General features: G+C 40.2%; 1 protein-coding gene across 6 annotated transcripts in view; it reads left to right on the forward strand.

Annotated features, from left to right (window-relative positions):
* Nucleotides 1-15,699, forward strand: part of PDGFD (platelet derived growth factor D) — a 141,809-nt gene that overhangs the window by 78,392 nt on the left and 47,718 nt on the right. For 3 of the 6 annotated variants that reach the window (XM_027677329.1, XM_027677334.1, XM_027677333.1), the window contains exons 2-4: nucleotides 1,675-1,879; nucleotides 5,918-6,098; nucleotides 6,785-6,826. In XM_027677329.1, the coding sequence (XP_027533130.1) occupies nucleotides 1,675-1,879; nucleotides 5,918-6,098; nucleotides 6,785-6,826 (428 nt within the window). The remainder of the gene's footprint in view (nucleotides 1-1,674; nucleotides 1,880-5,917; nucleotides 6,099-6,784; nucleotides 6,827-15,699) is intronic. The other 3 variants (XM_027677330.1, XM_027677331.1, XM_027677332.1) reach the window with 3 other exon arrangements.

Here is a 15,699-nt window from a genome sequence, read left to right on the forward strand (position 1 = left end):
TTTCCCCCATTTGCTCTTCCTCATCAGCCAAATTCAGGAGAAGGCACCAATTTTCTATTTCTGTTGCTTGTAGTGGAACTGGAGGTTGATCTGGCATTCAGCAGAGGACTGGAGTGATGTTCAGTTTAAGATAAAGACACCAGAGTTTAGGTGTTTACATGAAAGCAGTGTCCAAGTTCATGTAGTAAGTAGAAACTTGGTCAATGCAGTTGGGTGACTGACTGTGTGTAACTCCTACAGTCTGTGTTGAGAAGGGGCTCAGATTGCCCACGTGCAGGTGACTTTGTGAGACACCACAGCTTCCACCTTTGCTGGGGGCTGCTGGATGTGCTGCTGGACCTCCTTGTCCTCATGGAGGCCAGACAGGAAAATGTACTATGTCTTAAAGGGTGTTAGACATCTCTCTGTGAGTGACTGAACTGAGCCCTAGATTCCCACACATCACCTGGGGAAGGAACACAGATAGCTGTCCCACCGGTGGAGGCTCAGAGCTGAGTGTCTTGGCTCCCCAGGGAAGTGGTCACAGCACCAAGCCTGACAGATTTCAAGATGCATTTGGACAATACTCTCGGGCACATGGTGTGACTCTTGGGAATGGTCCTGTGCAGGGCTAAGAGTTGGACTTGATTATCCTTGTGGGACTCTTCCACGGTATATTCAGTGATTCTGTGATTCCATGACTGGGAACTGAAACCTGCTGTGATCCGCATGTTGTCTTGGAGCCTTCTGATCCTCAAAATTTCCCACACTGAAGTTGTTGAGGCACAGAAAAATGGTTGTTTGCAGTTCTTTGATGCTAGAAGCCAAATTCCAGTATCAGAAACAGTTGGACAATGCAAGTGCATGGTGCAACTGAGAAGGAATTTTGACTTTTAGAGAGCTGGGTCTTGCCACAGTTCCTGTTATCCTTGGAGCCAGGGATTTACAGCAGCAAAGGCTTTACCTCAGTAGAACTAAAACTTTAGGAACAATTGAATATTTGCTCAGGCAGAAGCTGTGGAATTTTAATTAAATAAAGACTTGGCTATTTGTCTTGAAGTTACTCAGTAAGGTGGTTGTTGGGACAGAATCTGACCTCAGTTACATCAGTTTAAGCATGGAATAGCTGGTTGTGTTAATCATCCATTAGCAGCAAATGATTCACACCATATACATAAAATGGCCTAACAAATGTTTTTGGGAGGAAATACTTAAGCACAGTAAACAAACTTAAATTCACTCATATGCACTTTCTTGCAGCTCTTTATTGATGTTTTTGTTCAGAGGGCATTTCTCCCCAAAGCACCAAATTTGGGAAGCAGGGTTGTTTGTCTTTTTTCTTCAGTCTGTCATACTTCATTGTTCTCAAGCTTGCAGCATTTATTAAAGTTTAATTCTGTTTTAAAATCAAAGTGGTGAGAATGAAATTATATAATCAATATAAATGTAAAAGTAATGATATATTTCTTGTAAATAAAGAGTCCGTATACTTGAGTTCTGTTGTTCTTACTGTTTATACAGGACTGAATTAAGAGAAAATACACTGTACTTCCTATCTAATAAAACTGCTTCTAGATCCAACTTTTTAAAGACTTTAAATGCAAATAATTGTTGCTGTGTTATAACCTGTTGTGTTTTTTGCCTTCCTGTAACTGGAACAACATACTAATTTCTACAAGTTGTGACTACTAACAGAGAGCAATCACCTCACAGACTTGTACCGAAAAGAAGAGACCATCAGCGTGGCAGGGAATGGCTGCATCCACAGTCCTCGCTTCCCCAGCAGCTACCCCAGGAACCTCCTGCTGACGTGGCGGCTCCACTCCCCGGAGAGCACCAGGATCCATCTGGCTTTTGATAATCAGTTTGGACTGGAGGAACCTGAAAATGACATCTGCAGGTGAGTGGCAAGTGGAAGTTTGCAAAGGTCTCCTTAATACCACCTTCTAGCTCACTGGCATGAGGCCGCAAACCAAAACCCGGGCATCTCTGGCCAGGTCTAGGTTGTCCTTGCATGAAGGATAGACCTCCAAGCATCCCCTTTTGACTGAAATTGGTCTTTAAGTTTGTAAATAAACTGAGCTTTCCTGGACCTGAAGCGGTTTTGATAGGTTTTAATCCTTCTATAATATTTTAAGCACAAGGTACTTGTATGCTCAAATCCAACAACCTAACAACATAGATACCACTTTAATAGGATTTTGTCCTCTGTCACCTCTGTCATGTTTCAGCTAGGCAAAAAACATCTTTTTCAGTGGGTGGAAGGCTCTGGGAGGTGTGAATAAATAGGTAAGTGTTTATGTTGGGGTGTGAGGAACAAATAAAAATGCATTAAAAAATATAAGTATGTTCTTCAAATTACTTCCTGTCTTTATTGTTCCTCTTCAGTGGTACAGTTTCTTTTAAAACCTTTAAATATAGTCCACAAACGTCAGTGTACTGGTGCATACTTATATATTTATTTATCTATTTATGTATACCCTACTATATCCCAGTTGCTTTGGTTCCCCTTTTAAGCAAAAGTGACCTTAAGCTCAGTTGATCCGGCTAATTAACCTAGATGGATAAACTTCTTGACATTAGCAGAGTACAGACATGAATCTTGCTAAAATTCACTAAAACGGTGTAAATCCATTGAGTTTTTGTTTATATTTCTTTTATTTGTCTATCTGTTCTGTGGGAGAGAGCAGGCTCAGGATTCCTGTGTGCTCCAAAAGGCAGATTGCTGTGATGCTACTTACATAAAATGCTCAAGTCTCAGTTTCCAACTCTACCTGATCATGTTGTTACTTACAGCTTATCTGTGCAGAGAACTGGGTTGTTAGGGTTTCTGCACATCCAGCCTCTTCTTATCTTCTTTGTCAATTAATTTGTGTTCATAGGGTTTGACAGCTCTGCAGGGGTTTTACAGGGTGTATTTTTTTCCCTCTTTTTTCTTTGTTAAATTTTCTGCATCACCAATAAAGAGAACCATTCCTGCAGGTTTGTTTTTGATTTAGTAATAAAAGAATGCAGCTTAAAACCGGCTCTCCTTCCCTGCTCCCTGGCAGGTCTGCTATGCTCTGGTGCTGTTGGTCCAAGATCAGCAGCAGAGTCAGTAACAATAGTTACCTCCTAGTACCCCAAATGTTTTCCCAGATTCAGAGCCTAATGCACACAGAAGCAGCCTGTTAATATTTACATAGTGGATAAACTGTGGCTGACCTTAAAGCATTGCAACTTTAAAACAGAGGGCTAATTTACTGTGGAAAAAAAGATGAAGTATTCTCTGTCAAAAGCCAGAAAAAGTGGTGGCGCAGAGAGGGAAAGTCAAGCTGTTACTGGCATTATGGATTTGGAGACCATCTTGGAAGACAGTCTACCTGCTTTTTCCAGAGCAGCTAATTTAGGATGCAGAGAGAAGCCAAGACCTTAAATCATCAAAAGTGTCTATAGAAGCTGGAGAAATATCACATCCTTTTCTGCAATAAAGCTTTCTCTAGTTTCTGGAAGACCTTTATTTGGATAGTATTACTTCCAGAGTGAGGAATTTCTTGGACAGACAGCTTGTGATGTCTTTAAACCTATTAAGTACTGTGTGCAGTTAGATTTTTTGCTAATGCTCAATATATTTTTCAACACTAGATCCTTTCTGCAACTTCAGTCCCTGACAATCCCTGCAGCGCTGCTTTAGTGAGACAGCCAGGCGTGGTTTAATTGAAATGAATGCTTGGAGATAAGCATATGCTTGAAGGCTGTGCATACTGGACAAGTAATTCAGGACCTCTGCACATTACCTTGCTTTTGTATTTGCTTTTGACCTTATGCTTTTTTTCTCCAGAAACATCCTAGTATTTTCTTTCAATTTTTCATTAATGCTAATTATTGTAATTTGCATACGATTAAGACTGAACTGATTGAAATTCACTCAGGCTGCAGAATGAAAAGGTATATTTTAGCAGAGCTATATTTCTTCTGAGCTTCTGAAGAAGGAGGGTAAATATTCAAGGTTTTACGGAATTTTCTAGAAATTCTGTTAGCATTTCCACAGGCACTTGATAAGAGATGATTCTGAAAAGCAATTAAATCACCCAGCCTCTGAGGCTCCTTGGATGCACAGAAACAACCGAGAATATACCTACTTCCATGATTGTTGCAACAAAGCCTCTGTTGTTGAAAGCAGAAATAATCCTTAAAAGTCCATGGATTTTCATGTTTTTGCTACCAGTTATTCTGGCTTCTGGCCTCAAAGAGTGGGGGGGCCAGTCAGGACAGCTTTCACCAAAGCTTACAAGGTTATCTCATGCTGAACACTGCACCCCCCTATGTTACAATAGACATTTACGGCTGCCGTGCTGCCTGGGGGGCAGTGGCGGATGCTCTTGTGGGCAGCACAGAGCTCTGCTGGTACCACATCCATCACCATGAGGGAGTGGGAGCTGAGGACGGGGGGGGGGGGGGGGGGGGGGAGAGATTGAGACAAGTCTACCTCTGCCTGGAACTAAATTTTGGCGTGTTACAAAAAAAGAATGTTTCAGCAGAGTTTGGGCAGATGGAAGTGATTTGCTCATCGTGAATCTGTTATTTTCTGTTCTGTGCAATTTGGGGTTGGTGAATATAAAAGAAGCAGTGCTGATATTCTCAAACTGCACAGTACTTGTGGGTTTTTTCTCATGGGCTCTCAGCAGAAAAAGAAAAGCAGGTCTGTTATTTACAGTGCTATTCAGCTCCCACAACTGGGCAGGGAAGAGGGTGCTTGGCCCACAGGCCCGGGGCAGGGAGGAGCGCATTGCTAGCAAGAATCAGTTAGCAGTCTTAAACTCCCTCTTTGAGGGTGACGCTCTGATAATAGAAAACTTTCCTGGTAAAGATCGCCAAAATTTTAAGGCTCAATTGCACCATCAGGATGGTGCTCAACCTGCCCCTCTTGTCATCACCTCTCTCTCACCGGCTGCAATGTGTGGAGCCTAATTCTGGCTTCACTGATACTGAGAAACTGTTTTTGTCATAGATGTAGTAAAATCAGAACTTTATTCTCTGCCTTCTTTATTCTCCAGACCAATAAATGAATTCAATAAATGACCCAAGCGAGTGAATACAAAAACTGGGGCAGCAAGTGCTGCTACTGTATCCCCTTATTGGTGGGGGTAGTGCCTGCTGCTCCTGTCAGATCCCTCTTTGGCCTCAGGGTGCCACTGCTGTGCCCCAGGTGCCTGGCTAAGTTGTGACCTTGCACAGGACAAGACATGCTGTTGTATTTTCCCTGGTGACAGCATCCATGTGAACAACGGAGTCCCCACCACAGCACACAGAGAGCCAGCATACTTTTCTGCTTGAAAGCTTGATATAAGTCTTTTCAAACCACCTACAGGAGCGCTGTGCCACCTACAAGGAAGGTGCTAAAAAGCACCTTTCAGCAGCGCGCACTGCCCTGTGTCCTTCCAGCATATCCCTTTGCTCCTGGCACAGTGGCCACCCAGCTCCAGCCCTGTGACTGACACAGCAGGTGGGATACTTGTCTGCTGCTGTAGAGATTTGGGTGACCACCAGAAAGTACACAAGTGCTTGCAGCTGCTCAGCTTGGGAGCCTGCCTTAAATAATATTTTATCAGGTTTCTAAATTATTTACCCACCACATGAAACACAAAGTGTATGCTTACTGTATACTAAGCACATGCAAGTGCCTCTCATTGCTATTTTAATGTGTTAGAAAATACTGTCTGTCATGTTCCAGGAGCCCAGAAATCACTCATTTGAGTACTCAGGCAGTAGCTTTCAGATTAGTGTATTTTGTGCTGTACAAGCATGGCCCACCATTTGTGATATTTAGTCTGATGTTTTGGAGTGGAAAACAGGGGACACTTGTCTTTGTGTCTCCAGCTGTGCTCCTTCCCATTAATTTGCAACCGCCCTCTGTAACCAGAGTTAGCAAAAACTAATTCTTCCTACTGGTTTTCAGGTATGACTTTGTGGAAGTAGAAGATGTATCGGAGACCAGCACAGTTATACGAGGACGGTGGTGTGGACACAAGGAAATACCTCCAAGAATAACATCAAGAACAAATCACATAAAGATAACCTTCAAATCTGATGATTATTTTGTGGCTAAACCTGGATTCAAGATATGTTACTCCCTTGTGGTAAGTCACCTAGGTGTGACAGGGGTGAGAGACGGATTGCAGTGTACACAAGAATCAGTACTTATAGACTGGATGGTGTGACTAACTGCATGGGATCAAAACAATAAATGACTTAAAGTATTTTCATTACAGCAACTATATTAATACAGATGAAAATATTTTTGACATCCTGTCATTAAACATAAAACAAAGTCAAGTTCAGTTCAAGACTTACTCTAATAACATGTTTCAGAAGCACTAACACGTTCTACACTGAGACTGCACTGCCAGTGCCTTGAGAGATGCTGCAGAAATAGCGAAGAAATGGCTGCTCTATGAACTCCTTTTTTATGTTCATTTGAGGTCAAATAAAAGTACACTGAGGGTTATGGCTGTGATTCTTAGTTAGATAGAGTAGTTTATTCTGCATGCAATAAAACTGTGCATGCAATAAAATTGTACATGCAAGACAATGTGCTAAGGCTCAGGCTGTATTTTTAACCAGATATAAACACACCTCTTTGTATATGCAGAAGCATTAGCAGTGTATTGTGTACTGTTTCAATGAGACAAAAATATCCTCCTATTTTTTTTTATTTTGGTTTTGTTTTTAGGGAACAGGAATGATCATTTCTCTAGGTAGATTTTGATACAAATATATATTCCTTTGTATTGTTCTGATTAATATTATAATGCTTTTGGTGCAGTGTAGCTCGAAAGAGACAGATTTTGCAAACACTCAGGAAATGGTAAGCATTAATTTATTATACTACCATCATTATATTTTCATATCCATCCCATTTCTTATCCCTTTTTATTCAATCCACTGTCATTTAACAAGAATAAGAAAGCCTGGAATAGCAATAATGCTGTAACATTGTTTGAATCATTTCACTTCAACCTCTTGGCTTTGCATGCATGTGTGCCTAAGTATGCTAAAAAGAGTCCATAAACAGCACATTCTCAAGACAGAGCAAAACTATGAAGATTGTGCTCCCTTACATTTAAATTGTTAGGCTTCTAGTGGAGTAAGGTATGACACTGTAAGTAAATCCTGAGCTCTAATTTACTGTAATTTGAAGGTAATCTACTAATACTCAAATTCAGACAGAACAGTCTATGAAAGACCACTGGGCATAAAAATGAGACAGCGAAGCAGCAACCTCTCTTTATACTGCTTGCATTTCAGTGCAGCCACAGAAACTGCTGCATTTAGCGAATTTAATTTCAAACTGTGTGCAGATAGTCTGATAGTCAGACAGGCTTTCAGGAAAATGAATATTTTCACTCATAAGACACAGGACTTTCTGCACTAGAAAGCTCAGAAAAGGCTACTGTATTTATCTGATTTCAAAACTATGAGTAAACAGAGAGTTTTGCAGTCTAGCAACTCTATTTACAAGAATAATCTCCATGTGCACTCTCTGAACGAAATACTATTTTATTTCTGAGAAGAGCACTGTACAGGTGATTAGTGGTACTTGCAAGATGGGGAATGATATGAACTTAGCTGGTCTTCAGAATCCAAAGGGTCCAACCTAAAACTACAGGATTAATATTCAGCAGTCAGCCCTTACTCAATAGTCCCCACAATCACTTAAAGCTCAGTTCATAGATGTGCTGAGCACTGCTGACCCCTGAAGGTTGAACTCACTGTGTGTTTCTGGACAGTAAACCAGGAAGCATTAATGAAGCATGCAAAAACATATGGTATTTTGTATGAGATGAAATGAAGGACCTTTAGATTGCTTTTTTTTCTTTCTTAATAACCTTCTCTGAGACAGAGTTACTTCTGAGGGATTTCTTGGAAAATGGTGCTCAAGATATGTGCAAATCTTTTACTCCCTTGTTTTTCTTATGTTTGAAGTTTGGATCTGCATGGCAGTTGTTTATTTGTATACTAGACTCTGATTGATAATCTTCCAGAGAAAATGAAATCAAGTGATTTGGAATTTACTGATCAGCTGCATCTCCTGTGCCTGGTGCCAGAATGACTGGGGAATTTCTCCAAGCAACCTCACAGCCTGGCTCACTGGCCTCTCATTTATAAATCTTCAAGGAAGTCAGTTAAGTTCACTACATTTGATGCAGATGAAGTTTTTACTTAGTTCAACACTCTGCATGAGGCACAAATGAGGCAGCACAGACCTTGGCAGAAACACCCTTCATTATCTTTGTGTACTTGTATTAACTTCACGTTTCAGTACCATTTGGAGAAACAAAAGGGGATTATTTTTCTAAAAAAGACATAAATTAGACTTGTATCACTTGTATCACATTTGCCTTTGTGAAACAAGGTATGGAAAGAAAGCAACCCATGAAAGGGCTTGGTCGCTCAGGACAGTGGGATTAGAACTCTGAGTGACTCTGGAATATTAGTCTAAAAAAAATACAAGGATAATCTTTAGCAGTATAAGGTTGAAAACTGTCTGCACACATGTGAGTAATTAACTGTCCCAAAATAAGATAGAGGACAAAGGGCAAGGAGAGCAAATCTGTGAAAAAAATCTGACCATCTGAACACAGCATTTAGCAACTTTGGCTTGCCAAGGCTGGCTCGCTCCACCTTCTTCCTCCTCCTCTTCCCTCATCCTCTGCCTCTTGGCACCTCCACCTCTGCCCTCCCCTCTGTGGGTCTGAGGGACTAGGTAGGCTGGAGGGGGAGCAGTGAGGTGGTTTTGGAGGCAAGGGGCAGGTCCAACATGCTGCTGCATGTTGCCTGTCCCTGATCTGCTCTTTGCTCATGAAGTTCTTCACTCCCTGAAGCGGGAGATTTAGGGTGGATCTGACATCAGGAGTTTATTAGTGTGTTGAGTGCACCCCACTGCCCACTGCTGATCCCAAGTTGCATAAGAGTCAAAAGTGTTCCTGTCTGGAAAAAGTCACTCCTCTGTGCTGTGTGTGATGCTGGAGGAGGTAGATATACACAGCTGGTGGCTGGTCTCCGCAGGCACTTCACATTCAAAGCCCCCAGTTGTAGCTGCACAGTTGGCTGGCTTAGCCTGCATATCCGCACAGAGAAATATTTCCCTTGAACCTCTTTAAAAATTGCCTCTTTCTTTAAGCTTCACAGACCTAAAGCAAAAAGGGTCTGGAGCAAGCCTTGGACAGCTATTAGTCATGAGCCTCACTTGACTGCAAATTTGTTCGAAATTCCTCCCTGGCAGTATCACTTTAAAAATACCTTATTTCTTGGTATTTTTTCATGCTTTTCTTGATCAAGTTGCCCTAGAAACTCAATTTTTAGTATAGAATGCATTGAGTTATTCCAGTATTTTTATCTCACTCATTATATAATTTCTTACTCTAAGGACATAGTCATTCACAACAGTGTAAAAATGCATGAAATAGAGGAAGATAAATAATCATTTTATATAATCCCCTTTTTCCTTCTGAAGTCAAGTTCTTCCAATGTCATAATTCTAGAAGGGAATGTTAACAAGATTGAATCCTATGTTTTACAACCTCGTTAGTATGCACATTTACTTAAACAGTCTAGGAACTCATTCAGGACCATGTTCCAACATTAAAGGTGAATGTTTGGAATTAAAATTCCTAACCCTGCATCTAATTACATTTTACTGAGACAGTTAGAAAATTTTGGATTCCATTTGCTATTTACAAACGTTATTTTAAGTTTATTGTAAAAGGGACATATTTTTTGATATGTTTATAACAGTAAATTGCTATTGCCTTACTAATTGTTTGGTTAATCCTAAATGAAATCCATATTTTGGAACTTTGACTAAAATCATTATTGTAAAGAAGGGCTACAAACAAGGGACTTATGTATATGTCTTTGCATAAACCTGCATTTATATAAAGATGTAAGGTTAAAAAATATATTTACCCGTACATCTTTTTACATATATATATACATACATATGTGCTTTTACCTTCCTTTTCTTTTTAATACAGTTCATGACTAGGAAGCATCACATGGCATTAAGGACAATCTTATTTGCAAACTTATTTTGGAAATGTAAACCAACATGTGGTACTAAACAGGAGAACATAAGTGCATTTGTCCCAAGATAAACTTACATGTCAAAATATGTATTGGTGTGTTAAATCCTGAGTAATTTTGTCTTGTTTGAATTGACTTTTTTTTTTAATTAAGGAACTATAAGCAAATTAGTGGAATGGAGGAGGGGGGAACTTCAGGTTTATATCCATCCTGTGGAATTTTACAGAGAAATAGCTTTCTGCTGAACTCACAGGCTATAGGTCACCACTCTTGTGATCGAAAAAGGAGCATTGGTAACAAAGTGGGGTAAGAGACCACAACTGATCTAATAAAATTTAATTACTTTCCCATGCAAAGAATATTGACCAGTCAAAATTAGCTCAAATTCTAAACTAACAATAACAATTCTAAACTAACTATAACAATTCTAAACTCACAATAAAACAAACAAAATTGGAAAATCAATCAGAAAATGAAAATGGGCTACATAAGAACCTGATCCTGATACTTGTACTCACTGACATCACTCTGAATTAAGGCTCCCCATATTTTTCCACTTTTGTTCGCACAAGTACTGCAGCAGCAGGCTTCAGGGTTTTTTTAAATAAGTCAATAAATAAACACCCTTGTAAGAGTTAACATGATCACGAAGATTCAGCCACCACTGTGAGTACAGATTCATAAAGATCATAAGAAATGTTTAATTCTAAGCTGAATCCAGTCTGGAAACTTCATGAGTCTTTGCTGCTGTGTTTCTGGTTTAGCTTGTCACTTCTTTCACAGAATAGATAGGTAATTCATTTCTATATCCAAGACAAAATATTTTGCCTGAAACCCCTTATAATATATCTCATGTGACAGGAGAAGTGATAATGGTGCATGAATACAATACCTTCCCTGCTATTAGATAATCCACAGAAAGAATCTCCTTAAATTGCTGGGGGTACAAAAGGAAAGGAATGGGGTGGAGGGGAATGTCTTGGTTAATAAAATGGTTGAACATGAAATAGATCTCACAATGTAGAAGCAAGAATTTACTCATGGATGTTTTCTTAGTTCATCTGCTACTTTCTCTGATTTCAATTTTGGTTGCCTGCCTATGCTAGACAGCAAAGAATTTTTATAAATACAACCCATGTGCAAAACTCGCAACAATCTATATGATGGAACTTCTTTTTTCTTTAGCTTGGGCAGAAGACTATTTTCTGTGGTTTGCTCAAGGCACACCATCCTCATAAAATTATCGGCCAGAGGTTCATCTTTCAGGAAAGAAGTAATTAAGTCCTAGTTGTTAATTAGATAAAACTTGCTCAAAATCTTTAACATTCCTTCCACAATTTTACATAAGCAGAGAATTGAGGAGATTATCTATGCACAATTTTATTTATTTTTTTTACTTTGAAAGGTGTTAAAATTTTTCAAAAACAACCTAAAATGACAGTGTGTTAAAAAGATAGATTATGTCTCAGTGCATCTTGAGTCATGGAGCATCTTCACAGTAATTTATATGGGGAAGGAAAGCACTTTTCATTTCATGAGGATTCCTGAGAATCTAGCAATCCTCAATCTGCTGCTTAATTCATAGGCCCTAACCTGTCCTTCAACAAGATTTGAGGAAGAAAAGAAGGTGGTGTGGTAGACAAATGAAACAGTGTGGTAGGCAGGGACATTCTGGTTAACCCAGCACTCAGAGCAGAACAAAATATAGTGAAGTGTGAAGGAGCAAGATTCAGGATGGGAACAGTTCCCAGGCATGGAGAAAAGCATACAGCAATTGGCAGAACTTTATTATATGGACCTTACAGTTATCATATGGACTTTACTGTGGTTTCATTGTATTCACACTACACCACAGTGCACAACCTGGTCGTGCCCAGGCTTGCCATGAGTTTGCCTGCTCCCTGCTTCCTCCACTCCTCCCCCTTTTGTCCATGTCCCGATCCTGGTTTGTTCCCCTGCTTGTCTGTCTCATGCTCCGCCCTATGTTCTGGCCCTTTCCCCGCCCGAGCTGACAAAAAGACAGTGTGAACGCGTAAATATGGCATTCTACTTGCACCCTTCCTCGTGTCCCATCCCCTCTTCGGACAGGGGCAGTGAAGAACACAAAGAAAACAAAAAGGGGAGTCAGATAACTTGGCAATAAGGACAGGGTATTACTGTGTTGAGAAGGCACATCTGGACAATCAGTTTCTCAGGCAGCATTGGCTGCTCCAGGGACAGTCAAAGTTCCTAATTAAAAGATTCATTCCACCATTTGCATCTAACCAAGAGCTTTTTCTCCCTTCAGCATACTGTCACACCTCCCAAACCCCTAAACCTTTATTGCCTAACTCCTAAGTCTTGCCTGCCCCATCTCCTTTCCTCCAAGATGGAAAACCTTGCAGGTTTTCAAGTCTGAGACCCACCAGCTGAACAAAGCATATGAGTCGCAGGGAGCTTGGGGGCTGTGACCAGAGTAGCCAAGCCTGACCTGACCCAGCACTTCACAGTCAGTTGTCCCAGTCTGCGTCTTACCCCGGTGTTCCCTAGACTGTGGTCTAATGTAGTCTTTCTCTTGGCAGGTCTCTTCTGAAGGTCTGATGCCCCTTCCATGTTTACTCTTATCTCAGACACAAAGATTGATCCCAATCCTTCTGCTATGTGACTCTCTGAATTTTAAACTTCATTAGGAGTCTCCATGTCTTGTGTTATAATTTTTAAAGCCATTTGAAAGTCGGAGATGACACTGATAAGAGAGTGGTGAACTAAAGTAGCTTTCAGGGAGAAGAGGAATAACCTTCCAGCTTGGCATCAGAGGATACAACAAGTACTAGAGGGAAGGACTGGTACAGGATCATCCAGGAATGGCAATGAAACCATGGCAGCAACAAAGGAGGAGAGTTAAGTATAGTCCAAGTTCAGAAATGAAGGGTTTTGTGGATAAGGCAAACACACACAGTAGAAGAAGCAAGTCCACACAGAGAGAGAAGGCAGCAGAAACACCAAAACACTATGGTCAGAGTGGAAGGTGAAGCCTCAAAAAAGCAAATATTCTTGAAAGCTGAAAGGAAAATTACAGAACGAAAGGACAGAGAGAGTGTGACTAACAATATCAAACTTGGCAAGCACATAATGAAAGAAGAAGCCTTTCCTCTTTATCAGTAAGCTGTCCACGTGTCACTTGTTCATTACAGTCACGTGAAAGCAGTTTCAGTTGGACTCTAGAAGGGTGAATGGCAATTAAGGAAATATTTTTAACAAGGGAATGAAGGAAAGGAAGGATTTGTGTAAAGCTTAAGAGTTGTGGTGGCATAGTTAGGAAGAAAAAGAGGCAAATGAATGTGAGATTTTGAACAGTCAGTGAACCTGAAATAAGAAAGACTGTGTCTAGGAGGGGAGGCAGGGCAGCTATGGATCAGGTAGAAAGAAAGACAAAAGTAAGGCCATTTCACTAGATCAGCCTCTTTTGGCAAAACCTCTGACTGTGAACTTGAGAAGTAATAGGACTGGGTTTGAGTATGTTTCAAAAGTGAAAAGAGTCAGCTGGGAACATGGGTGAGAAATTGAGCTAGGAAGGAAGATACAGGAAGATAGCAGACCAGAAGCAACAGGACCCAGTAAGCAGACAGAAGCTCCTGGAAGCTGTCAGGACTTCAACTGATAAAACAGTTGTTTTAATCAGAAAAGAAAATAGACCTTAATGCCTGTGTTTTCTCAGCTGCAAGCATGTGCGCCTGGCAGTTTTGTTGTTTGAACAGCATGAGGGAGAACCGGCCATTTGCTCTCCTCCAACCCTGATTTGTTGACAGCTCAGTTAAATGTGGTTCCTTTGCAGGATATTGTCATCGATCTGCCTTAACATGACAGCAGTTCTGTTAATGCCCAATTCCTGCTGAAAACACTACATCTTTAACTAAGTCTTGTGTTATACATTGTATGAGAATTCACCAAAATCGTGGTGATGGCCAAGGATGAGAAAATGTAGCACTTTGCACCTTCAAAGCATTGTACAAACACAAATGTGCTATTTTCAAATCCAGTATCCTGTCCCAAATAAATGATTCTAACAAGACTTAGAGGCATTGTTCATTTAGGACAGCTTTAGATTTTGAGGAACTGCATTTTCTGCAGGCAGTACTTACCTGTTCAAAGAATTCCTAGGGAAATCAGTGATCCGGGGGAAATTTCTACTTTTCCGAGGTAAGTTAGAGGTACTAAAGACAACAACAGAAAAACACCATCATGTGCGGTACAAGAGGGTTACCCATGTTAGACAAAAATAATCACAGACTCAAAAGCCTCATTCAGTATCAACACGATTTCTTGCGAAATACAGGAGAAGCAAATTCCAAGAATCACACAATCATATTAGCAATGAGATCAATCAACTACGTAGCATGTAAGAATAGCAGATAAGAGCCACAGGAATGTTGCTTTTTTTTGGGAAGCATGTAAACCTGGTAAAATAGTGACTTCAATATTTTAGTTAAATGCATGAAGGGAATCACAGTATCGTAGCAACTGGCCATGATCTTGCCACTGAACTTGACTAAGTGAGGGCATGTGTGAAGAATCACAGTGAGTTATCTGTCCCTTTAGCTTTCATACCCATACTGCTTCCTGGTTCATACTCAAGTTTTGGTCCTAATATATGTGGATACATTAAAAAATTCCATATGAGAGCTAATAATTTCTCTGTTCTTCAAATGTCAGTTACAGTCAAGCAATCTCTGTTTAATAAAAATACAGAGTACACAACAAGTGGGCATCCAGAGAGCCAGAATTCATGGATTACTTTGCTTGTGGTAAAATTGTGCTACTGGACAGGTAGGAAATTAAACCCATCCCCAAACTTGTTGGGAAAATCTTAATTAATCTTTGTTAATTAGGGAAACAAATCAATGTTTCCTAACAATCTGATAGTCTTGTGAATGATAGGTGGTTGGAAAATGGATGGAGGATATTCAAGATATTTTGTGTTAAAACTACTCTGGGCAAATCGATCAGTTTTAAAAAGATTTATTATTTCAACCTTTTTTTAGAGCTTTCCAGTCTTAAAATCTTTAATGCTACTTACCATGTGTATTGGACAGCTTTTTCGTGGTCTCCATAATGCAATATTTTTAATTAACATTAAATATGTGTAGGTAGCAGAAAGTTAGGGTGGATCCAGCACTGAAAATTATAATGCATTAAATGGAAGGGTACATTTTCTGTGCCATAATGAGCATAACCTGGGAGAGGGCAAAGGCCACCCCATGAGCTTACTTTGCTTCCCATGTCTGTGCCAACAAGAAGAAAATATAAATAGCTTGGACCTTATGTTTTGACACTGTACAATAAATAGAACTATCACAGCCTTTAGACAGCTCCTCTCAGAAGACATAAAAAGACCTCTCAGCTAATTTGTCTGCTTAGAGTTGCCCATTAGGAAGGCACCAGAAGGAGAGATGGGAAGTACAGTAGCAAACTGAAAATGCTGTAAACACCCCATCAGTGCTGCTGGTAAATCTCTGTGATCCTTTCTTGCATTACACTAAAAAGGAGGGTTAAATCCAACCATTGTCACCTAAGTTAACCCTAAACAACACATCAGTGTGTACAAACATGAGGTGAGTTTACAATATCAAACTTTTTTTTAACAGCACTCTTTAACCTGTCCATCGCATTAGCTAA

This window comes from Neopelma chrysocephalum, unplaced genomic scaffold (genome assembly GCF_003984885.1).
Source record: "Neopelma chrysocephalum unplaced genomic scaffold, ASM398488v2 Primary Assembly neopelma1_43, whole genome shotgun sequence".
Taxonomy (NCBI): domain Eukaryota; kingdom Metazoa; phylum Chordata; class Aves; order Passeriformes; family Pipridae; genus Neopelma; species Neopelma chrysocephalum.